General features: G+C 36.4%; 1 protein-coding gene across 6 annotated transcripts in view; it reads left to right on the top strand.

Annotated features, from left to right (window-relative positions):
• LOC137244052 (serine-rich adhesin for platelets) overlaps positions 1-26,024 on the top strand; it is a 403,539-nt gene that overhangs the window by 340,560 nt on the left and 36,955 nt on the right. For all 6 annotated transcript variants that reach the window (XM_067772531.1, XM_067772529.1, XM_067772530.1 and 3 more), the window contains one exon: positions 2,888-2,978. In XM_067772531.1, the coding sequence (XP_067628632.1) occupies positions 2,888-2,978 (91 nt within the window). The remainder of the gene's footprint in view (positions 1-2,887; positions 2,979-26,024) is intronic.

The following is a 26,024-nucleotide window of genomic DNA, read 5'->3' as shown; positions in this document are numbered from 1 at the left end:
AAGGTAGACCAGGGGTGACTCTAGAATTTGTTTGTACGATATGGTTATCAAATGTAAGGTGTTAATGGGTATTTTAAAAGGGCGTGGGCCTTAGTTCTATAGGTGGACGCCTTTTCAAGATATCGCCATAAAGGTGGACCAGGGGTGACTCTAGAATTTGTTTGTACGATATGGTTATCAAATGAAAAGTGTTAATGAGTATTTTAAAAGGGCGTGGGCCTTATATGTGGACGCCTTTTCCAGATATCGCCATAAAGGTGGACCAGGGGTGACTCTAGAATTTGTTTGTACGATATGGTTATCAAATGAAAGGTGTTAATGAGTATTTTAAAAAGGAGTGGGCCTTAGTTCTATAGTTGGACGCCTTTTCAAGATATCGCCGTAAAGGTGGACCAGGGGTGACTCTAGTATTTGTTTGTACGATATGGGTATCAAATGAAAGGTGTTAATGAGTATTTTAAAAGGGCGTGGGCCTTAGTTCTATAGGTGGACGCCTTTTCAAGATATCTCCATAAAGGTGAACCTGGGGTGACTCTAGAATGTGTTTGTACGATATGGGTATCAAATGAAAGGTGTTAATGAGTATTTTAAAAGGGAGTGGGCCTTAGTTCTATAAATGGACGCCTTTTCAAGATATCGCTATTAAGGTGGACCAGGGGTGACTCTAGCATTTGTTTGTACGATATGGATATCAAATGAAAGGTGTTAATGAGTATTTTAAAAGGGCGTGGGCCTTAGTTCTATAGGTGGACGCCTTTTCAAGATATCTCCATAAAGGTGGACCTGGGGTGACTCTAGAATGTGTTTGTACGATATGGGTATCAAATGAAAGGTGCTAATGAGTATTTTAAAAAGGAGTGGGCCTTAGTTCTATAGTTGGACGCCTTTTCAAGATATCGCCATAAAGGTGGACCAGGGGTGACTCTAGAATTTGTTTGTACGATATGGTTATCAAATGAAAGGTGTTAATGGAAGTTTTAAAAGGGAGTGGTGGTAGTTGTATATGTGAAGGCGTTTTCCAGATATCGACCAAAATGTCGACCAGGGTGATCCAGGACATCATCTGTCGGTACCGCCAATTTATTTTATATGTAATACCACAGACAGTATTCCTGCCAAGATTCCAAGGGCTTTTGATTTCACCCTGCAGAACTTTTTCATTTTCTGCTACTTAATATGGTAGGTGTCACACCCATTTTACAAAGTTTTTTTCTAAAGTTATATTTTACGTCAATTAACCAATCCAGTTACCATGTTTCATCCCTTTTTTCGTATTTGGTATAGAATTACGGCATTTTTTCATTTTTCGTAATTTTCGATATCGAAAAGGGGCGTGGTTATAGTCGGTTTTCGGCCATTTTTTTATACCAATACAAAGTGAGTTCAGATAAGTACGTGAACTGAGTTTAGTAAAGATATATCGATTTTTGCTCAAGTTATCGTGTTAACGGCCGAGCGGAAGGACGGTCGACTGTGTATAAAAACTGGGCGTGGCTTCAAACCGATTTCGCCCTTTTTCACAGAAAACAATTATTGTCCTAGAGTCTAAGCCCCTACCAAATTTCACAAGGATTGGTAAATTTTTGTTCGACTTATGGCATTAAAAGTATCCTAGACAAATGAAATGAAAGAGGGCGGAGTCATGCCCATTTTGAAATTTTCTTTTATTTTTGTATTTTGTTACACCATATCATTACTGGAGTTGAATGTTGACATAATTTACTTAATACTGTAAAGATATTAAATTTTTTGTTAAAATTTGACCTTAAATTTTTTTTTTTTAAAAGTGGGTGTGGTCGTTTTCCGATTTCGCTAATTTTTATTAAGCATACATATAGTAATGGTAGTAACGTTCCTGCCAAATTTCATTATGATATCTTCAACGACTGCCAAATTACAGCTTGCAAAACTTTAAAATTACTTTCTTTTGAAAGTGGGTGGTGCCACGCCCATTGTCCAAAATTTTACAAATTTGCTATTCTGCGTCATAAGTTCAATTCATCTACCAAGTTTCATCGCTTTATCCATCTTTGGTAATGAATTATCGCACTTTTTCGGTTTTTCGAAATTTTCGATATCGAAAAAGTGGGCGTGGTTATAGTCCGATATTGTTCATTTTAAATAGCAATCTGAGATGAGTGCGCGGGAACCTACATACCAAATTTCATCAAGATACCAAAAATTTACTCAAGTTATCGTGTTAACGGACGGACGGACGGACGGACATGGCTCAATCAAAATTTTTTTCGATCCTGATGATTTCGATATATGGAAGTCTATATCTATCTCGATTCCTTTATACCTGTACAACCAACCGTTATCCAATCAAAGTTAATATACTCTGTGAGCTCTGCTCAACTGAGTATAAAAATTAACTGAGAACGATCACAAACTCCTAGATCTCTATCCTTTGTTATTTGTTTCCATAAAACCGGAGGCCGCCGTGCTCCGCCTACCACACCGAAGATCCTATGTTCACGCCCCGGGCAAAGCACATCAAAATTTTAGAAACAAGGTTTTTCAATCAGAAGAAAATTTTTCTAAGCGGAATCGCCCCTCGGCATTGTTTTGGCAAGCACTCCAAGTGTAATTCCGCCATTAAAAGCTCTCAGTGAAAACTCATCTGCCTTGCAGATGCCGTTCGGAGTCGGCATAAAACGAGTATGTCCCACCCCTCCAATCTGTAGCAAAAATTAAAAAAGAGCACGACGCAAATTGGATGAGAAGCTCGGCCTAAAATTTCTTCGGAGTTTATCCTTTTACCTTTTTACAAACTCAGTTGGAAAAGGTGTAGCTTACATAATGAGTTCAACATACTTACATATATTGTTAATGTATACACAAAATCATTAAATTTCTAAGTACTATCATCTGATATCTTTTACAGTGACTACAGCCACGATCCACTCTCTCAATCACATGACAGCGTATTTTCTGAATCAGCATCAACGAGTCTCTTTTCTAACAGAGACTATCAGGTAAGAAATGCTACTTTATTTTTTAAATTATTTAGCAATGTGTATCGATCGAATACTTTTCTGAGGTATGCTATCCTAAAAAGTTCAATGTATAGCTGACTAGCACTTCACAGGAACGAACGAACCTGTCAGATTTAACGAAAGTTGGCCTACATAAATCCTGTTGTTTTTGTTTTTATAAATACTAATACTTACTGGTACATGGAGCAGGATCCGCCTGGTAGACGTTTCCCGATTGCAAAGCTATCTGTCTTCCTCATTTCATCTGGGTGTAACTTAGCAATACATTTTTTCCCTTTACCCGAAATGGTTTCCTCTCAATTTTCATTTTTGTGTCTTCTTTCTATTAGCTTTTCAATAACTTTCACTTCCTCTACTTCCCTTTCTTCTATAAAATCTCCTCTATCTCTGTGTCTTGTCCACGTTTCTCCTTTTCAGAAAAATGAGATCGAAGAATTGGCTAACGAATAGGGACAACCAAAATTAAAATGACAAAAAAAGGAAGGGATCAAATGCCAGATTGCTCAATGTGGCATCTTAAAATGTAGAATCTACTAAATTACGTCATTGAATTTCATATCTCAATTAGTGCCATGCCCGTAAAACAAGCACAACTTAAAACGAGTAAAGATGTCTAAGTTCGGGTATAACCGAACATAATATACTCATCGTGAGCTTCAATTGTACATTTCAGATAAATTGCTTTTCTACATAACACGTGGCACCGCCCGTTAAAAAAAATGTCTCCCCATTTCCTCTTAAAATAAAATTTGATAAGTGAAATATCATTGTTTCAAAACTATTTTTTGGTAAGTTATAGCTTATTATTTTAGTCTACGACCCTTTTAAACTTGTTTTATATCTAAGTTGCCGTGGTCTTTAACCGATGACGTCCATTTTTACAAGAAATATTTTCTACTATAGGGAACATTTGTGTACCCAATTTTATTACGATCCGTTAGTTTTTCTTCGAGTTATGGGTCCCGAAACATAGAAAATTGCTTAGTCATAAAAGCGGCGGTGCCACACCCATTTTTTTAAATTTGAAGTTTTTCCTATTTATTGTTATAAATACACTTGGGAAATGAAATACCATTGATATAAAGCTCTTTTTTGCAAAGATATAGCTTATTTTATTCGTCCACGACCCTTTTAAAAATCTTTTATATAAAAGTGGGCGTGGTTCTTAACCGATTTCGTTAATTTTTCTTCAAAGCATTCCTTATAGTAGAGGGAACCTCTGCCAAATTTTGTTACGATAGGTTTAACGATTTTTGATTTATGATTAATAATATTTGAAAATTGATTTTATCACAAGTGGGCGGTGTCATGCCCATTTAAACATTTTTTTTTTTCAAATTTTTATCAAGAGTCTCAATATCAGTCCACACTTCAAATTTCAACATTCTAGGTGTATTATTTACTAAATAATCAGGTTTTTTGTGTTTTCCAAAATGTTATATATATAAAAAGTGGGCGTGGTTATCATCCGATTTCGCTCATTTTCAATACCAATCTATTATGGGTCCATATAAGCTCGTGTACCAAATTTGGTGAATATATCTCAATATTTACTCAAGTTATCGTGTTAACGGATAGACAGACGGACGGACATGGCTCAATCAAATTTTTTTTCGATACTGATGATTTGGATATATGGAAGTCTATATCTATTTCGATTCCTTTATACCTGTACAACCAACCGTTATCCAATCAAAGTTAATATATTCTGTGTGCAAAGCACGCTGAGTATAATGATTGATTGTCGTCAAAGCAGCTTCCCTATTTATATTTGTTCCACATATGGGCCAAATCGGACCACAAATACGATTTTTTTGAATATCTCGATATTTGCTCCACCTAGCGGCGATTTTTTTCATAGGTCGCTTTCTATTCTTGTATGTATTATGTGTTCCAAATATGAGCCAAATCGGACCACCAATACGATTTTTGTGAATATCTCAATCCTTGCGCCACCTAGCGGCGATTTTTTTCTTATTATTGCATTGCCAACGGGTTCTGAACTATATTCCAAGTTTCAACCTTGTAGCTTATCGGGAAGTTACTTAAATTTCAATTACAAAATTCGTGCCAGCCAGCCAACCAGCCTGTCAAGTCAAGCTAAATAAAACCGTTTAAAAGAAACCCAATGATCTTCGGGGCTTAAGCGAAAGCCTACCGTGAAAATGAGGTCAATGACGCATTACGTGTTCTGCGTTTTCCAATGCGGTGGGACAGTGTAGAGAGAAAGGATCCTCCTCTATCCTACTCTTATGTAGATACTCCGAGAAACCGCCGAGCCTCGTCAATATCTGCATGAGGTGGTGGTTCGCTATATCCGAACTAACATGAAGGTCCAGCGCCCTTTCCTCGATTCTTCCCACCTTTCTTGCCATCTAACTAATGTTCGTGAACTTGCTCTCTTCTTGGCATCTTCAGATGGTCGGCCGATTCCAATGCGATACAGATCGGTTTGACAGTAGATCTACTGGGACTTTTCGAGATAAAACAAAGATCACGTCGTCGGACACTTTCCGATAAGCACATGCTATTCGTATAGCAGTAATACTGTAGGCTGCTAGTATCTCTTTTTGGTGGGTCATTTTAGACCTCTGTCATACTGGTGCTGCATATAATATCGAGCTGGCTACGTTGGATAATAGCTGACGGGTAGCTTCGCCTGGGCCGCCAATGTTGGGCATTATTCGCATTAGGGCTCCACTAACTGTAGAGACTTTCTCCCCCACCGCCCTGAAGTGCTCCTTAAAAGTTAGTTTTGAGTCAAGGTTTTATCCTAAATATTTCAAGAAAGGCTTTGACTTTATTTGATAATCTCCTATGGTTAGAAATAACTCATACACAGTCCGCTTTGAGGTCACCAACACCATTTCTCTCTTATTGCTAGCCATTTCCAGCCCCATGTTCGTCAACCTTTCCTTTATCCTTGCTACGGCGTCATTGCATAATACTTGGAGCAGATCCAGTTTCTTGGCCACTGCTACTGCGACAATATCATCTGCATAGCCGACAATTTGCTTGCCTCCTGGAAGGCCGATTTGCAGCACACCTGAGGAACACCCCCGGATGTTGTGCTTTGTTGGTCCCTCATCCGTATCAGAGAAGAGTACTCTGTCGCTAAATTACAGACTAATTTTATTTTTACCTCCGGTTATGGCTGGTCGCCAAGTTCTCGATTCGACACCGAGTCCCTTTCTTAAATTGTAAACGTACCGGGGAAACCCAAAGTATCCATTCACCAATTTTGACGAAACTCAAAATACTCGAATCGTGGACGATAACATTATAAATAAGTAAAAGCGAAAAAACCTTCGTTGGAAAGTGGGCGCAAGGTGGGAGATTGGCCCGAATTGAAGGCAAATTCGTTGTGCGTGTCCATCCCAGACCAAAACATTTTAAAAAATTGCAAAATATTCTTACAGACAAAATGGTAACAATAACATTGCGTAAAATATTCTCATATAACAAGGAATTGTGTGTAGTTATATAGTTTATTTACACATTGCCAACTCGTCGTCATGGCACTAAATTAAGTTATAAGAAATCTGTCACAACAATGCTAACGCCGTCATATTTACATAAGTGAGTTTTTTCATCACATCGCTTCGCCGTCATATTGTAACATGATCACATCACATTGTCGCGGCGTCACTGGGTATTTCTGATAGTGTTTCTCTACTTCATAACACTTTGACATCACAGCTGATATAATTCAATTTATGTTTGATTTTGACAATATCTACTCTAGACCATGACAATATCACATAACTTATAAACTCGTTCGTGCTACTGATATATTACACCGGTCGACACAGGTTCAGTTGGATGGGATCTTATGCATGATTGCTAAAGTACACTGAACCAAAAAAGTGCATGTATACTAAGGAAAAGTGCGTATATTTTAAGAAAACCTCCAAAAACGGTATTCATAGAATTTAAGAATATAAATACATTAAGATATACATGGTTTCTTATATTATAAGAAGGAATTTTTGTCATAAATACAATTTTACGAATTTTTTCTTAGATTATACGCAAATTTTCTTAAATTATATGCAATTTTTCTTAAATTTTAAGAAAAAGTCGGAGTGAATTTCTATGAAACTTTCTCAAGAAAACATGTACGTTTTTGGTTCAGTGTACTTTTTTGTCCTTATTTCATATATAGAAGCAATTTTTTTCCTAGCAGCTCTAGTCTCCGAAATATTTAGTAGTAAAGTTTTTAGTAAAAATATTTTTTCTTTTAATAAATAGACTTTGTTATTATCAATTACATCGAGTTAAGTTTTCTTTTAAGAGATTTTCTTTAATGAGTTGATTCAGGAAGGCTACTCTGAATGCTCCAGCAGTAATCAGCTAACATATGCGCGTTCCAATCTCCTTGATATTGCTATTCCATAGTGCAGATGTCCTGATAAAACCGCTCACCCTGCTCTTTACTGAGGTCGCCTAAATTTTCAGGAAAACGATCCAGGTGGATTTGGAGTAAGTGCATCTTGATACTCGTGTTTACACCCAGATGTTGAAAGTGTAGCATCAGTTGATCGATATGCTCAGAAAAGTGAGGTGACTTCCTGTTTCCTGTAAAGTTTTTTCAAACCCAAAGATCTCGTCCCTTGTAGATCTTTCGGGTGCTTCCATGCGGCTAGTGAACTCTGTATCCCAAATTAGTTATCTGTTCTGTGGGGCATCGACAATCCTAGCTTTTACCTTTTCAGAGCTCGGTTTCGGAAATGATTTAGAAATGTATTTGAAATATGCTAGAAGGAATTTGAGGGCAGATTTGAACTAAGCGACCCCAAATTAGTGAGAAAAAAAGAAAAACTCCATGCTATTTTGTCCACCAGTGTTAAGTATAAGTACATAATATCGCTACGACATCACAGCATCTAAAAAGATTTGTTCATCTAATCAATCGGCGCTTATTGTCTAAAAAATATTGCTGCCACACCACAAACCACTTAAAGTCTTTTTAAGCAAATTAAAAACGGGATATTAGTCCAAGATAACTTCCACCTTCGAATGCAGTGGGAGACTCAACTTTCTTCTGCTGGTTATGTCGTGTACGGATCGGAACACCTTCTAAGTCGGTGATTTTTAATGAATTCGTATAACGTGACTTTGTATTATAATAGTGCAACTCATCTTTAAATCCCCTTCGATAGTTAGCACCCTGGAAAACTTTCACTAAGGTCATATATCAGATCGGAAATGATAAGAAACTAATAGAGCGTAACCTTTGTTCGGCCAGAGATTCTTCGTTGTGATTGTATCGGTCTTGGGCAAGATGGCTGCTAAAGTCCTGGCAACTATGACGCATGCAATTTACCCAGAAGGTGCGTGTATATAGCAGAGATCGGTCAATAACGAAGATATACGTACATATCCTTTGTTTACCCGTGTTGCAGATGGACTTGCATGACTTGCATTGGTTTTTTACATCACCTGAAAATTACGTCGTGGCTCATTTTGTCAACATTAATTGAACATTATACAAACTACCAACACTTTCGGGCTTATTATATATTGCCTTTGTTACTCTATTACAAAAGTAAAACGAACTAGAAAAATAATTTTTAAACATGTAAATTGATAATCATGGTGACGCGAATAGGCCATTTGTTTTACTACATCACATTACTTCGAGAATGAATGCAACAAACTACATCATATCATGTCACTATATCAGATGATTCAATCACCATTATAGCTCATGAATCAAACTAATGTTCATATCACGTCTATGCGCCATGTATATGTATAAAGAATCCTATTTTCATATAATTTAAATATATAAATTAGTTTTTAGCTCTTCAAAAGATATAACAATACCTTAAAGACGATTGCAGATAAAATTAAAATATCAACGTAATATAAAAAAAGGAAGTAGTGAGTAAGAAAATAGAGATGACAGTGGCCGAGGCCGGGACCTGCGGCATTTGTGGCAGTCAATCTCTGCTAACCGGCACCACCAACTTAATTAAATCAGCGCATTGTATGATAAATGTTTGTATGTATAGTGTACATTCAACTCATTTAATGCTATGAGCTATGGGGCCCACTGGACGGTCAGCAATCAGATCAAAAGTTTGCTATTAGCATTGTGTGTGTGCTTCTAAATAGCTTTTAGTACGACTATCTTTTTATTTTTATTTCTTTGCTTTATTCGTATTTTCTGTTGTGCAATGTTGTTGATTATCTTGGTTATTATTTGTGCCTAAGCTTGACATTGTAAATACTGTTTTTGCTTTTACCCAACAACATCGCTGATGCAATCAATTTAAATTGATTTTAATCAAATTTAATTTATTAATGTTGGTATGAAATAAATTAACAACAACAAATACAAGAAAATGCAACAAAAACACGTAACAAGCTTTCTTGATTAGAATAGCTGTTGTAGCCTTTGTTGTTGACAATGCGCCGACAGTCAGGCGAATGCGGGAGGTATTCACATCGTCAGTTTGATTACATTGATTGTCTGGTTAGTGGGTGACTTGGTGGGTAGTCACATGCGCTGCAGTTGACATCAGCAATTACGGAACAATAGTGACCTCCATAGAAAGGCATTCACTTCGTGGTATCATGAGATCTTTAGACGAAGTGTGATGAGTGTTTGGTGGACTTTATACATTTAATTTCTAGTTCTTAAGCTCCTTTCCCCCTAATCTTTATGTTTGACTTCATTCCCACTTTAATTCCTGCTCTTATCAGTTATCTGCTCGGCATTTGACCTTCTTGTGTGCATTTTCTACGCAGACTTTCCTTGACTTGTTGATATTATGGTCATTGACAAGAAAGCCGATGGAACCGCCTGGCAATACTACATATCTTGGTTAGCCATCATTTCGGACTTAAATACATTTGCTGAGTTCGTAAGACGCATAGATGCCACAGTTCATTTTTCATCCATCTATAAAAGCGGCCACCGTGGTGTGATGGGTAGCGTGCTCCGCCTATCACACCGTATGCCCTGGGTTCAACTCCCGGGCAAAGCAACATCAAAATTTTAGAAATAAGATTTTTCAATTAGAAGAAAATTTTTCTAAGCGGGGTCGCCCCTCGGCAGTGTTTGGCAAGCACTCCGGGTGTATTTCTGCCATGAAAAGCTCTCAGTGAAAACTCATCTGCTTTGCAGATGCCGTTCGGAGTCGGCATAAAACATGTAGGTCCCGTCCGGCCAATTTGTAGGGAAAAATCAAGAGGAGCACGACGCAAATTGGAAGAGAAGCTCGGCCTCAGATCTCTTCGGAGGATATCGCGCCTTACATTTATTTTTTTATTTTATAAAAGCGAGATGTCTAATCTCTGGGTTAGCGTCCCATCTTTTCTTGTGGGAAAAAGGACTGTCATAGGACATATAATGTTCGTTTTTCCTGTAATGTAGAATTAATTTACATTGAGCAGGATAGAGAGAGGCTTAACTCATGTTACCTGCATAGTTCCTTGATAAGGTGATCAAAGGGCATGATCTCATTGCCTCTGTGATAGCCCCATTTGCAGATCGTTGCACTTTTCGGCCGCCTTCTACCACACCAGTGGTCCGCATTCTAGGATAGGTCACATAATGGCCTTCTAAATCCATGGCGGGAGTTCTGGTCTCAGACCCCACTTTTTGCCTAATGTTCCCTTCAGGCAGTCATAAACCCGTAAACTGTTTTGACCCTATATTCCGTGTTTAGTCTCGAGTAATACTTAGCTATCAAAAGCACTCCCAGTTACTTATTTGCTACTCTCGGAAAGTCTTATGTCTTGACCATTAAGAGAAGGTGGGTTAAAACTTTGTGATTTGCATTCTAGTGGTGATGAATATTAGTTCTGTATATGAGAGGTTCACGTCTAGCTCTGCCGTCTCTGGACAGCAACTGTTCTACCACGTCGGACCCGATGCCAGTATTCACCACTTTAACCCTGTTAATGTTGGGCTGGCAAAGTATCCTACCTATAACACAAGGCCAGAGGAGTGGCGCCGGTAAACTGCCTGGCGGAGTCCCTCTCCACGCATATGCTGGGCCAGATCACTTCTCATCTTTCCGAATCTATAATTACAAATGGTATACAAATATAAAAACGGTTTTTACTGCTTCTAGCCGAACGTTATTGAAGGCTCCCTCTGTGTCCAAAAATTGCTTGTTCGCAGTCTCTGTTGTGCGGCCCCTGATAAAAACATATTAGGCTACTGACAGTTTCGAGGTAGCCAACCGTCGTACCGGCGTCACTCAAGGCTAACTTCATTCTATTCCTTATGGATATCTTTGATATCCGGATCTCGTGATGATGATATTTATTTGCTTTGAAAGCAGATTAATTTTCACTTTCCAATCATATTAATGATCCCTAGCTCATACCCTATTGATTTGTAAGTAGCCAGTAATATCTCCCTGCCTTTGCAGAACTACAGTCGACAAGTTATTTGGGGTTGTAAGAGAACGTTAGACAAGTATGTTGAGCCACTGCCAAGATTTTAGGCTGATCGACAAACGATAGCGTATTGTCTTCGACGCGAATACCCACTTGTAGTCCCACCTCCAATCCCCCCCCCCCCCCCCCCCCCCCCCCATTGATGTCATGCTGTTGTGGTTACTCAGGTTAAGCAAAGATTTCACAGTTGACCATCGCTTAACGACAGTAGTAAATCTCTTAGTAGTTTGACTTCATTCCCATGTCAATCAGGCCGGAGTTGGCAGCACTATCCAAAAACTTCCCGAGTGGAATGGGAGCTGTTTTCTATAGATGAGTTGAGTACTTTAGGCGATGACCCTTTGTTTTAAGTGAAGCTCAGAGCTTAACTACTCTCATCTGTAACGTCTCTTCAAAGATTGTTTGCAAGCTAACGGCAACAATAGCCCTTCCTAATAATCTATACCGTAAAATTAACTATCTTTCTAGCCTCAAATTTTTTCGCCTCGCGTAACTTGGCACTATCAAAGACCAAGTCCACGGTGATCTTATTTCCGACGTGAACGTGGCAGTTTTTGGCAATATCATCCATGTCCATGGCATGCAAAACTTTAGGGTGTGACGTTCGATAACGAACTGAATTTGGGCGAGCATGTAGCCGCAATTCTCAAGTCCCTCGCTGACAGGGCTTGGGGCAGCTGCAGGCCTCTTAAAATGCCAGGCTCAGAAATGCTATGGGATGTCTTCATATGGCTCCCGAACATCATCTTCACAGTGAGACGGGAATACTCCCCATAAATCAGAGAAACTAAACCTGGAATCCAAGCAGACTTCTGATTGAGACTCTTAGTCTCACCCATGAAGAGTCGGCTAATCCCACGTACCCCGAAGCTCGCAGTTGATAAAAGCAGACTCCCCACGGATAAGCATGTCATTCTGGCACAACTCTTACCTGGATACAGCTACGCTAAACTCTTGCTTATTCAGATTCAACCCAGACCTACGAAATGTATATCCTGCGTGGAATGACCCCACCTATTTTTCCATGTGCATGTCGCTGCATCTCGAATCAATTCAGTAAAGAACAGTGACTGAGCGGAGTTGTTCAGGTTCGATAGTGATTAATGTGTGTGATAAGATTCCTTAACTCTATCCACATCTGAAATGTTTGGTAAACCTTAATAAGCCTAACGGTATTCCAAAAAAGTAGTTAACGAACCTGGTTACAACCGCTAATGTGATAACAGCAAGAACAGCCGCGGCAGCTAAAACCTGTTAAAGCCAAGAAAAACTACATTTGATTTCCCACCGACACCCACAGCCATCGAGCAATATGGCAATACTTTTTGAAATTTAAGAGCATCAGTTCAAGAAGAAGTAGAAAAACAGCTGCTCAAAACTGCTTTACGATAAGCAGTCACAACTGGAACCTGGCTTTGTGGCACGCTTGGCCGATTAATGCAGTTAAACAAAAATCGACGCAATGCCGCATGTACAAAAGAAAAAGAAAACACCAATGCGTACCTCAAGCTGACTTAACTGGTCTTCTCAACACAGCTAGACTGACCAAATGGCCAACAAGTTGCCGAGAGCCATGACTGCGCTAGATGTCTGCGGTTGCAACTTGCAACATGCAGATAAAGAAAAAAGTTGCAGAAGCGCAGATTTTTGAAGCGAGGAAAAACTAAAGCGGCTAACTATGTATTCAACGATGCTTCAACTAACGTCTTCTTACTATTTTTCTTTCCGCTTGCGTTGCTACTTCTACCAGCGCCCCCGGTGCATGTGCGCTTTTGTTGCAACAACTGTCTGCCTCTCTTTCTCTGCTGCACTGCACTTAGACACAAAATTTGTAACTGTGCAATCTGGTTAGTAAATAAATCATATTTCTTTCTATGCTATTGAACTCCAACCAACTTTTCTACTAAATCAGTTCCTTAGCAGACGCTCCAAAGTGTACAACAACAATCGAAGAATACTAGAAAAGTGTTATCGCAAGTCGAAAAGTTTTCGGAGTGTCAGTCATTTTCTGCAAAGAATCTTTTTTCAATAAATTTCATCTCGTATTTGCTGCTCTTGTTGTTGTTATTATTATTACGCGCTGTTAGTCGCGATTTGAGTTTATTTGAAATTTTAATCCGCTTACAATAATTGAAAAAATTTGATAACTTTCGGTTAGAGCGAATTGGTGGCATGAAAAAGTGGAAAATCTGAGCGTAGCCATCGATGGCGTTTAGTGTGTCACATAAATAATAATAAAAAAATAGAAATCATAATTGATTTAAAGCGATTTATTTATTATATTTGTGATCTAAATTCCAGCATTATTACATACACACATACAACAGAGTGTTAAGCGAAAAGCTAAATAGACAAGCAGTTTTTGCTCACAACGGCGAGCGGTTTATTATTTAATCCATTTTTGGGAAATCATAAGAAGTAATTGGCATTGCGATTTGGCAAAATATTATTAAAGATTGGTGATTGCCAAAATTAGCTATACAAATAGCTTAACAGCAATGCGTCCAATATAAATTAATTTAGAGATCACATTTTCTGAAATCAAAACTTCTACTGATTTTTTTTTCTTTTTTTCTTTTCATTTTTTAAAATAAATAAATGTAAGGCGTGATAACCTCCGAAGATATTTTAGGCCGAGCTTCTCTTCCAATTTACGTGCGCTCCTTTTAATTTTTCCTATAAATTGGTGGGACGGAAGCTACAGCTATTATTTTCGGACTTTTAATTGTTTAGTCCGTAGGAGCATATTAAATCCGGACATGTATTTTATATGGAATAAGCATAAACGTCCGTTCATATAACTATGAAACGGCACATCCAAATGAAACGAACTTTTTTCATACCGAATCCTTCTTGTTTCAACAGAAAACGATCTATTAAAGGTCCTTTGTATGACTTAGTTATAGAGACGGAGCTTTATTCTGCCCTCAAAAAATAAAAGTCCGGATTTTTATGTTTTTTTTTTTTTCAAAAAAGTCCGAAAAATAAAAGCTATGCATGATTCGTCATGAAAATGCTATGGGTATCCCCGCGATCCCCAAAACTTTAACATAGGAAAATTTTTTGCTCGAACTTTTTCCACTCAAATAAGAAGAAATTATTAAAATTGTTTCCTGCAAAACACATATACGCTGAAATGCCTACCAGGCATAAGTCAAACTCGACCAAATCCCGTCGATACATTATCCCGACAAGACACCATAACTTTTCTAGCAATCATTGTATTATTACATCCTAAAAATGTAGCTTCAAGTGATGTCTGTCTTTTCATTTTTGTAAGTGTGTAAATTATATTTTACAATCCGGTAGTCTGGCCTCTGCGCTGGGCTTTGGACTCACCACATCAATCATTTTGCAAAGCATACACAAAGGATGTCGGATTTGCGGAAACGAACAACCACGCTTCTAAATACTCTTTAGCTAAGGAAGGAAATGTGCTAGATTAGAGTAAAAGCGTGTAACGTTGGGAAAAGATGAGTATTTTGCCCGACACCCCGAAGTTTTTGTGAAGATTTGGATAATTCGGTACGCTGTGATCTGTGATTAATATTCTGAGTCCGTTGGCTCTCTAGGGTCAAGTGAGCGGTCAATCCGGTATTGAACCTTCACTGGGTCAATATTGCTAAATAGAAATAAGCTGCTTTACTGCGCCACCCCCTGTACCGAAATAATCCCGGCAGCCCCGAAATTATGCTAAAAGTAGCCCCGAAAGCAATTCAGATGTGATAGGCTGAGAGTCTGAAAAGATCCCTATAAACAATCCTGAAATTATCCCGAAATAGCCCGGTACTATACCGAAAATAATTCACAAATGATCCTTAAAGAGCGCCGTAATGACCCGAAAATGGTTCCTGAATGGTCAAAATCCTACACGAAGTGAAAATCAAACAAAACTTGATTGTGTCTTAAAAGACCTCATGCAGTCCTGCGGAAGATCTGTCTACTTTTTCAAAATATACCACGCAAATAGACACACCCCAAGATATACATATATAGGAAGAAATGAAGTAAAGAGTGAAGATGCCAGCGCTTAACTTTTCAAATTTGAAAACAATTGACTACGAAGTTTGACCTAATTGTTGGTACTATAACTTAAGGTTATATACTCGTATGTATATTCATGGATATATTGAAAAAGTGGGCGGTGTTATAGTCTGATTTTGCAAACCTTTAATACCAATATATTGAGTTATAGCAAGACTACCTAAAAGATGCGGGGGAGGGAGGATTTAGTAATTTAAAGCCGTTGAAGATTTTGTTAGATTGGAATTTTAAACAATATCTTAAGTGGGCGCGGTCGCTAACTGACTTTGTTATTTTCACCCTGTGTATGTAACGTTCTCATTGCTTTCCGGAAAATTTCATTGAGATATCTTCAATGCCTTTGATTTACAGCTGGCAAAACTTTAATTTACATTTCTACTTTTTTCATTTTGCAAAATTTGACGAAATTTATATTTTGTGTCATCAAAACAAACACTTACCAAGTTTCATCACTTTGTGAGTCTTTTTTTCTATTCTTCGAAATTTTTGATATCGAAAATGGGGGCGTGGTTACCATTTGATGTCGCCCAATACTAATAGAAATATCCGAACCGCCTTATAGTTATCTCTAGAAATAGGGTGATTGGTTAGTTGCAAAGGTCTTCATTGGAAGTTTTATCATGGAGATTGCAAGACGACAAGTCACTCCTTTGTTTACAGAAAACGTCTCCCTATTTATCCAAATATTTCAGAATATTTACTAAGATTTAATAAATGGCTCTTCAATAACAAATTTTGGGTCTTTAAGAGAAACTACTGTTTAATGAAATACCAAATATAAGCTTCATAGAACTCAATGCCATTTAAATGAAATTAATAAATATTTTAAATTGTGTAAATTGCCTATTAAATGTCTCATTAATATTACAAACATAAATTTATGGGTTTCTTCACTTTATAGCCGGCGATTACTAAAAATTCCAATATATCAACTATTTTGCCGTTAGTTTTCCTCCTTTGTCAACTCGTCACAACATGTAGGTAATAAATTCCCATAAACAGGATATTGCCGTTGTTTATGTAGCCATAACTTCGCCTAGAGTTAGTTGCATCGTCACCATTTCTATTCAACGTTTATGTGGGAAAGTCATTGCAACGATGTGCAGCGGCGTTACAAGAGAGCAACTGACCTAATTCAACTCAAACGTGGCGAGGCAAAAAAAAGGAAAAAAATTAAGTGTTTGCAGTTGCAGCATGCAACAACTAACCGATATAACACAGCTGTTTGCGACATGAAATGCCGGTCAGCAACAAGTCTCTCTATGCATCATACAGTCCTTACTGTAAACTTTAATGGTGATGGCTAATAAAATTTTTACGTCGTAAAACTTTGTAGGTTTTGTGCACACCGTTTGAAAGTGTTGCACTTTATATAAGGCTTAGTTCATTTTATCGAAAGACTTATGATGTAAGCCCAGAGAAATGAAAGCTTAGTTCATTTTATCGAAAGACTTATGATATAAGCTCAGAGAAATGAAAGCATTAGGGAGAACAGAAACAACCTAGTCGTGCTTACGCGCTTTTGTGTTGCTAAAAAACCAAAACCTTTAAATGGGTGTACGACAAGCAACTTTTAAAGAATCTCAATTTTTGCTTCACATGTTGCACTTCTGGCCAAAAAACTTTTAATGTATGAAAAAAAAATTTAGTGTTATAATTTCATAGAACTTAGGTCCATTGTGGATAAGTCAAGTGTGATATCTTCGGCATATGCCTTGTTCACGATCCTGAGCTTATTTTTGCTACTGCAAGGTTTCCAATATCAAAGGCACAAAAATCTGCCTCATAAATTCCCTAGAAAACTTTTGAAAGTCACATTCCGACTGCTGAGTGAAATTACCCTATCTTGACTGCAATTTCAAGACGCCCGACCTCAAAAATTTTGTTCAAAAGCGTCCGATCGCAGAGTTCTATACGATGTTGCCGTATCTCGGTTGAAGAATCTCTAACCATAAAAGTTGGAGTGGAAGTCGGATTGAGAGTGACAGTAGGAGTGGAAGAGGGAGTGAAAGTGGAAGTGGAAATGTGAGTGGGAGTGAAAGTGAGAAAAAAGTGGGGCTAAGAGTGTAAGAGGAGGTGGGAATGTCAGTGAGTTGAAAGTGTGAGTGGCCGTGGGATCGAAAGTGGGCGTGGGAGTGCTTAACCGATTAGGCAATTTTAACCGAGTTCAACAAAACTCCCTAGTCATCCCTGTTTTGCAATAAGCGTCGCCTTTTAGAAGCACCAATAGAAGCAGACCCCTGATACCGCTCGATAAGTTTCGATAGGCATACCTTCATAGACGAAATAATTTATTCCAACGAATGCAATGGCCTTACCAGCACAAGAGCTATAAGTCTCCCAAAACACGTTTTTCTCTCGCACTTGTAGACCCACCCAATTTTATATTATCTTATCGACGCTCTTCATGATTTCTAACCGTATATAGGCGCACGTACAATGAAAGTGAGAGAGCTGTTCGGTTGAGAACTTCATTCTCAGTTCAAAGTGAGATTTGTTGGTAATAGGGCTGACATTAGTTGCGTTCCAATGAAACCTGATCCAGATACCGATAAAAATTTAACATGCAAATGCAACAACAAAGCTGTGGTCCTGATATCTATCTGGATAAATTTCGGATTGTTGATTTGGTTTTTTGTTGAAAAGGTTTGACAGCATACCCTCTGTACTCGGTAGCACTTACAGACATATGCACTAGGGCATCCGATATCTTACAAATTTTTTCCACTCGATAACCCATAAATAATTACATTATTTTTATTTTAAATCATGATAGAAAACCTGTACAATTTTTATTTGAAAAATACATGAATCGCAACAGAATATGCAATTGCTTTTTGAACAAAGCTGCTGACAAACGTGAGCAAAATCTCATACAATTTTGTATGGAAAAAAATATATCGCATTTGTGGCATGGTTTAAAGAACTAATAATACTAGTTATTAGCTTGAAACTTTTGTTTTTACTTTTTAAGTATTATTGTACTAAACTTGTTTTGAAATGATGTATATTGGAAGGATTTTCCGTAAACTTGCCAAATTTGGTTTTGAGACAAACCGGTTTCGGCGTTGTGCCAACATCAGTGTCGATTTTCGTTCTGATCTGTTGTTGTCGTTTGTCCTGTATTTATAGTTCGTAGGTACATGACCAGGTATTGTCAAAATTTATGCTTGCGCATACTTAGGTGTATGTGCTGTGTTTTCACTCAGAACCGAGGGTAGTTTTTACTGATCGACTAGGCAGGTAAAAATCAGTAATTTTATTCATTTGACCTTCTTTGTGGGTTTGTTGTTTTCGTGCGTTAATTGTTATGTGTTTATTTGTTGTTGTGTGTTTGTCTGTTGTACCTGTGTGATTACTTTGTTTCTTGTAAACAAGTTTTAAAAGATCGAATATTGTATCAGAAATTGTTGAATGTTTTGTTTTGAGTGGTAAGTGACAACGTTCATTTATTTTATACTAAAAAATAAAAAACACACACCTTAATGTCACTTAAATAATAATTTTTATTTTGTAACTTAAATTACAAAAACAATACAAATTGTTTCGACACTCGCGTGGTGCCTTCTTCAGTTGTTTGTGTCAACTAACCATTGTCCATCAGATGGCAAATAAAGCCTAGCAATACTTAACAATAATTAAAATATTATAATATCACCAGAAGAAGGCACCACGCGAGTGTCGAAACAATTTGTATTGTTTTTGTAATTTAAGTTACAAAATAAAAATTATTATTTAAGTGACATTAAGGTGTGTGTTTTTTATTTTTTAGTATAAAATAAATCAGAAATTGTGTTTATCTGTTCGTTTATTATTCTACCGTCGAATGTTTTCTGTTTGTAGATTTCCATGTTTTCGAGTACGTTGAGACGTCGGCATTTTGCTTGTATGTGAAGAACCCTTACTGTTTTATTCTTGTTTGCTGGGGAACATTCATTCTCGACCAAGTGATTCGCGAAGTTGAACTCTGGTATAATATTTGGATTCCGTATTTTTTCGTTGTAATCTCTAATATGTTCTCTGAACCTCGTTCTTATTTGCCGTCCCGTTTGTCCTATGTAACTATGTTGGCATCCGCAGGTAAGCTTGTATAATACGCCGTGATTCTAAACGGATGCTCTGAGTTAGTGTTAGTTCTTAGTTTTCGCCGTAGATTGTCCGATGTTTTGAATGCTGTGTTAATGTTGTATTTTCTGAAGAAGTTTGCCAATTTATATGTTGCTTTTCCAGTATATGTCATAGTCGTCCAGCTATTATTTTCCTTTTCATTATTTCTTTTTGGTTCTCCATTTGTCCTTCTGATCTTATCTACCAGTGCTTTTTTTTATATCTGTTGTTTGCAGCGATATTATATATGACCTCAAGTTCTCTCTTATATGCCTCTTGTGTAAGAGGTGTTCTGTATTATTGTGTCGGTGGCCGTTGGCTTTCTATATATGTCATAGTTAAATCTTTTGGCTTCTTTTTCAATATTTATCGTGAGGTCTAGATAGTTGATTCCTCCGCCTTTTTCGGTTTCCATTGTAAATTTTATATTACCGTGCTGCTTGTTGAGGTTTTCCAGTACAAGCTCTTCGTTATTAGTAGTTAAAACGCATATTATGTCATCCACGTATCTAGCATAAAATGACACGCCTAATTTGGACTTCAGCTCCTGTATGTACTTTTCTTCCAGATTTTGCATGAACACTTCCATGAGAATTGCTGATGTGGGGCTTCTCATTCCAAGACCGTTTGTTTGTCTGTATATTTTATTGTTGAATTGAAAATAGTTTTGACGTAAAGTGGTTCTTAGCGTATTTGTGATTTGCATACTTTTCACTTTGTTTTTTGTATTATGTACTATTGTTGAGCTAACTATGTCCAAAGTCTCCGATAGTGGTATTGATGGGTATAAATCCTTTATGTCAAAAGATACCAATTCCCTGGTCTTTTTTAGTTCTACGGTCTCAAGTTTCCCTGTTAGTTCTCTTGTGTTAGCTATTGCATATTCGTTCCTTAGCTCCAGAGTATCTTTCAATATCGTTTTTAAATATTTGGTCAGTTTGTAACATGGTGCAGATTTTAAATTTATGATGGGCCTCATTGGCGTGCCCGGCTTGTGGATTTTTGGTAGCGAAATCAGTGGAGGAGCCGAAGGGTTCATTTGGACCAATCTATGTGCCATGTTAGAATCTACTATATTTGTTGCATTTTTATAGCAACTTTGATTTGTTTTTGGTATTCATCTGTGGGATCCTCTCTTATTCTACGATATTTCATTTCCTCTATGAGATCTTCGGTTTTGGATATATATTTCTCTTTTTCGATTAACGCAGTGGTGCTTCTTTTGTCCGCTTTCGTTGTGACAATGTTGTTTTTCCTTAGTTTATGCCGTAGATTCTTTATTGTTTTCTCCTCTGCATTAGATTTTTGTCCTTCCTGTGCTTTCACCTCCTTTTTTATTATTTCCCTGCACATGTGTCTTGCGTGCTCCTGTTCTTCCTGTGGTATCAATGATATTGCGATCTCCGCATCTACAATCGCCTGCTCCGTTTTTCTTACTATATTTTGGTCCATGATATTGTGATTCAGCCCCTTTTCGAGAAGTTGTGCCTCTTCCTTGGTAATGGCCACTGTTGTGAGGTTAACGAACTTGTCATGAAACTGGTGAGTTTTTTGGTTTTGGTTACCTTCTCGTCGTCCTGCCAGCTTGTCCAATTTCCGGTTCAGCGACCTGTATTTTTGTTGTAATTCCTGATCGACTTCTGTCTTAATGCGGTCGAAACATTCCATTAATGTAGTCGTAGATAGTTGTTCTGCCAATATTAAATGAATAGATAATAACGCGGCATTTATCTCATCCTTCTTGGAGTATAAGCTTTCCAATTCATATTTTAAAAAATAATTTTTAACTTTTTAGTTCGATATTAGCGGTGTTTTTTTATGCGCATTACATCAACACTTTTAAGTTTTGTAGTCCATACAAATACTAAATTTCAGTATGCATTATACTCAGCTGCAACTGAAGTGTGTCTCTCCATTTTATCTCTACACTATTCTCCACTAAGTGTGTGTGTCCACTATTCATCGCAGCTGATCATTCAGCTATAGGCTATGGCTAACAGAGGTTCGTGTATCCGCTATTAAGCACAACTCGTTTTGCAGCGAGTTATTTAACCACTGCCGCGAGTCTTCGATAATTACCGCTAGATCGGTCTCCTAAATATTATCTAACTCTCCTTTGCACGCCTAGCCTAGAGAGTTTCAAACTTACATACAAGTGAAGCTAATATAAGCGTGTTAAAAAGTATTAAATCAGCGAATCGTGAGCGAAACATCTGTATTTATCTCAATCGCCTTAATATTGATTTTTGCACTTAATGTAATGGTCCAAAAAATATATATATTTTTTATACAACATGCTTAACAAGAGAAGTGAAAATACTTTTAACGTTACATATCAAGTCCTAAAAAATTATCAATAAATCAGTTATAGGAAGGTGCATTTGTATTTATTACACAGCGAAAAAGTTATCTATGGATCCGGTGTATTATGTTAATATGGAAAAAGGTGTACAAACAGGAAGTTAACGCCAAAACTACAACTTAAGTACAGCTTTACTTGCCTCTTCGTCCCTGTGTTTAATTAAAAGTATCGATGGTGTATTTGCTAAGTTGCTAAATGAGGCGATAGTAGTTAAACCATAAGTTTTTGCGCATATCAGTTTATTACCATTTGTTATTTCTACTTTTTTATAACTCAATTATTGGAGCGAAGCGAAAACTGAATGCGAGACACCAATACTGCACCATTAAACGCAGCTATAACATATTTTTTATTTATTTATTTTTATACTCAGCGTGCTCTGCACGGTTGGTTGTACAGGTATGAAGGAATCGAGATAGAATAATCAAAATCGGTTAAAGACCACGCCCACTTTTCCTTAATTTAATAACATTTGACTGATATTCTACCTTAGTAGTGGTATAGTTGAGCTAAGAACAAAACTTAAACAAATTTTAAAAATGGGCGTGACCTGCACCTTTTTTTGTTACTCTTTCCAAAATACTTTTAATGCCATAAGTCGAATCTCCTAATCCGAACGAAATTTGGCATAAACATTCTCTGAAAATAAGCGAAATCGCCTGAAAGCCACACCCACTTTTTGTGCTTAGCGTGCAATGCACACAGAGTATATTAACTTTGGTAACATAACGGTTGATCATCGCGGCATAAACGAATCGAGATAAATATAGAATTGCAAATATCAAAATGCTCAGGGTGAAAACAGGAATTGATTTAGCCATGTCCGCCCGTCTGTCTGTGCACACGATAACTTGAGCAAATATTGAGATATCTTATTGAAATCTATTGCTAACCACGCCCACTTTTTACATATAAAACATTTTGGAAAACACAAAACACCTGAATATTAAGCAAATAACACACCTAGAAGGTTGACATTTGATGGTTGGACTGATATTGAAACTCTTGATACAAATTTGGAAAACTTTTTGAAAATGGGCGTGGACCGTCCACTTGTGATAAAATCAGTTTTATAAATATTAATCATAAATCAAAAACCGTTAAAGCTATCATAACAAAATTCGACAGAGAGGTTGCCTTTACTAGAAAGAATGCTTCGAAAAAAAGTCAAAGAAATCGGTTAAGAACCACGTTTACTTTTCTAGATAAAAGCTACATCTTTGCAAAAAAAGTTTTATATCAATGGTGTTTCATTTCCGAAGTGGAAATATAACAATAAATAATTCAAAATTTAAAAAATGGGCGTGGCACCACCGGGAGCCATTACTCAAAGAGAAATTAACGGATCGTAATCTATATATTAATACGCTAACAAAAATTCCATACAACCAATTGACAGGCGGTTTCGCATAGTTCTCGTACGTAAAATCATATAAAGGTTATATGAATCGATTCGTATGGATCAGCCGCAGTGCATAGGCCTATTTGTGTTAACAAATGAGCCGTTTATTTTGAAAGTGGCATAAGTCATTTCCAACTCATGGTCTTAAATGCATTGTTATTTTTGAACGAATGCATATATAGATGGTTCTACAATTATAAAATAATAATAAGAATTGCATCTTTTGGATATTGGACTCTAAAAAACTGAAGGCGAGGAGAGATACAAACAAATTACCACTGAACCTAAACGACATGAAATGACTTATGCCACTTTCAAAATAAACGGCTCAAATATTACTCTATTTGTTTATAATTAAAGAAACAGTTTTTTGTAAATCCAACAATCTCTCCAAATATCGATATTTACTTTCTTGCACAAAAGCGCGCCATCTGTGGACCAATTATATAAGTTCTCTAAGACACAAACCTACATAAGCGTACGCGCTATACAATGAAAGATTAAAACATGGTTTCCCATTGTTGCCACTTACCTATAATAGCCTCTACCAAAATCCTAAAAAATTGTTCCAAAATAATTTGTAGCGTACCAAAAAATCTTAAATAGAATAAATTTTTGACCGGCCCATTTTTTGTGGCAAATTTCACTTACACGTAAATACACAGGTCTTTATTTAACAGATTCTTTGTTTTTTATTTTAGTTGTTTTCAAAAAAACATGAAATCACAAATAATGAGTTAACTTTTGTTGAAACTAACTAAATTTATTTATAACAATTAATGCAAATTTGTCCGAAAATGTTTTTGCATTTGCAGATTTTGTCCTCATTTTAGATAAAGTACGTCTTATACTAAAAAAAAAGTTACAAAAATATAACATACAATTTTTTATATTGTCTTTTATGCTAATTTATTTTATTTCTTTTTTTATTTTATTATATATTCTTTTATTTCAGCTTAGTTTATTATTATTTAAATGCAACTTGACTGAATCGGAAAATTTTACGTTGTATATTAAACGAAAAAAAACGTCCCAAAAACGTTTTTGATTTTAGGTTAAAACGGCAACCGGAATCATGGCGGCCGTATTGCATAGGCAGTATAATACCCGCTATATTTATTATTAGGCCAACTTTGTTGGATTATATGCTTATTAGTCGGATGCTTAGATCCCATAACCCTAATTTGTTTATGTAGCTTAAAGTTATGAAATTAATTTCATTTTAGTAAATATGTTTGCGTGAATAATTTCAATGTTTTTGTTTGTTTTTCTTTTCTTTCTAATTTATTCTGCTTTGTTATATCTTAGTACTATATCGTTCACAGACGATATTTTATGGTAGATATGGTCATATATATTCATGAAATGGAGTGTTTAAAAATTTAAAGGATTTAATTACGTACATAGATCTCAAAGGGAATCCAAACATTAAATATCCGAACATTATAATCTTCATATTGGCAGTTTTACCAATGATAACATTAAAACCCGGAAAAAAGTCTAAGTGCACTTATTGCGTTTTTATATGGAACTGTTTATTCACTTCACTTAATTTTTTCACACTTTAAGTACTTTATTTTTTTTCTTTCATTAAAAAATTATTTAAGTAAATTCTGCCTTCTTTCGCATTACATAATTCTTTTATATTTTAATTAAATTTTTTATGAATGTATCCTCTATTCTACTCGAAATTTTCGTTTTGTATCACACCTACATATTACATACTATGTATTTATACAAAATTAACTCCGTATAATCTTCCTCCTTACACTAATCGGTTAAAACTAATAAATCTTCCTACCCTTGAAAGTCGTAGAGAAATGCTAGGTGTACTATTTATGGCTAGACTTTTAAATAGATCGATTTCCAGCCCATTTCTTTTGAACGAAGTAAACTTGAATGTTCCATGCCGAGTTTCAAGGCATTATAAACCTATAATTCTTAAACAATGCAGAAGCAATTTCCAACTAAACGAACCGTATCTGTATTTGTGTGAAGATTATAACTCTCACTCGAGAATAATTGATGTTTCGGACTCGCTCTTTGCCATAAAAAACACGGTTCTATCTTTTAATGATTAAAAAAAAATTATATTTATACTTTTAAGATATTGTAGTTTGTGAATCTATATTTCTCAACTGATGAGTTTCTCTGTAGCTCAGCGGTTTTAGATCTCGGCGCTTAAGAAGCCGAAGACTCAAAGACTCGGTAACAAAAAAAAAGTAGAAACTGTAAATAAAACATAAAAAAGAATTAGGATACAAAAAACCAAAAATAAAAATAAAAAAACTTAAAAAAAAAACTATGTATGAATTAAAAAAACAAAAAAGAAACCCCAATTGCATACCTAACGGGTGGCGTGAAATAGGCTAAATTCCTGTAGTACATTTCTTCGTTTTTCACTAAAAGTTCGTAATATATTTATTTTGGGCCAATTTTTTGTTACAATTGTAATTATTTGGAGCTTTTCGACCGATAAAATAAAGACAAAACACAAAGTTTCTCTTTTCCTCCTACGCGTTTCGATGAAATTTTTTCATCTTCATCAGGGAGACTGTATATTTATAATAAAATATGATATAAAACAAAACAAACATTAACACATTAGTTAGAATTCAATTTATAACATTGAAATTTTCAACATCTAACACATAAATAAACAAAACTTCACATTTAATTTACTGCCTCCATT

The sequence above is a fragment of the Eurosta solidaginis genome, chromosome 3 (genome assembly GCF_040869045.1).
Source record: "Eurosta solidaginis isolate ZX-2024a chromosome 3, ASM4086904v1, whole genome shotgun sequence".
In the NCBI taxonomy this organism is placed as follows: Eukaryota; Metazoa; Arthropoda; class Insecta; order Diptera; family Tephritidae; genus Eurosta; species Eurosta solidaginis.
Note: the sequence above shows the minus strand (reverse complement) of the source record. Positions and strands in the feature narration are given on the sequence as shown.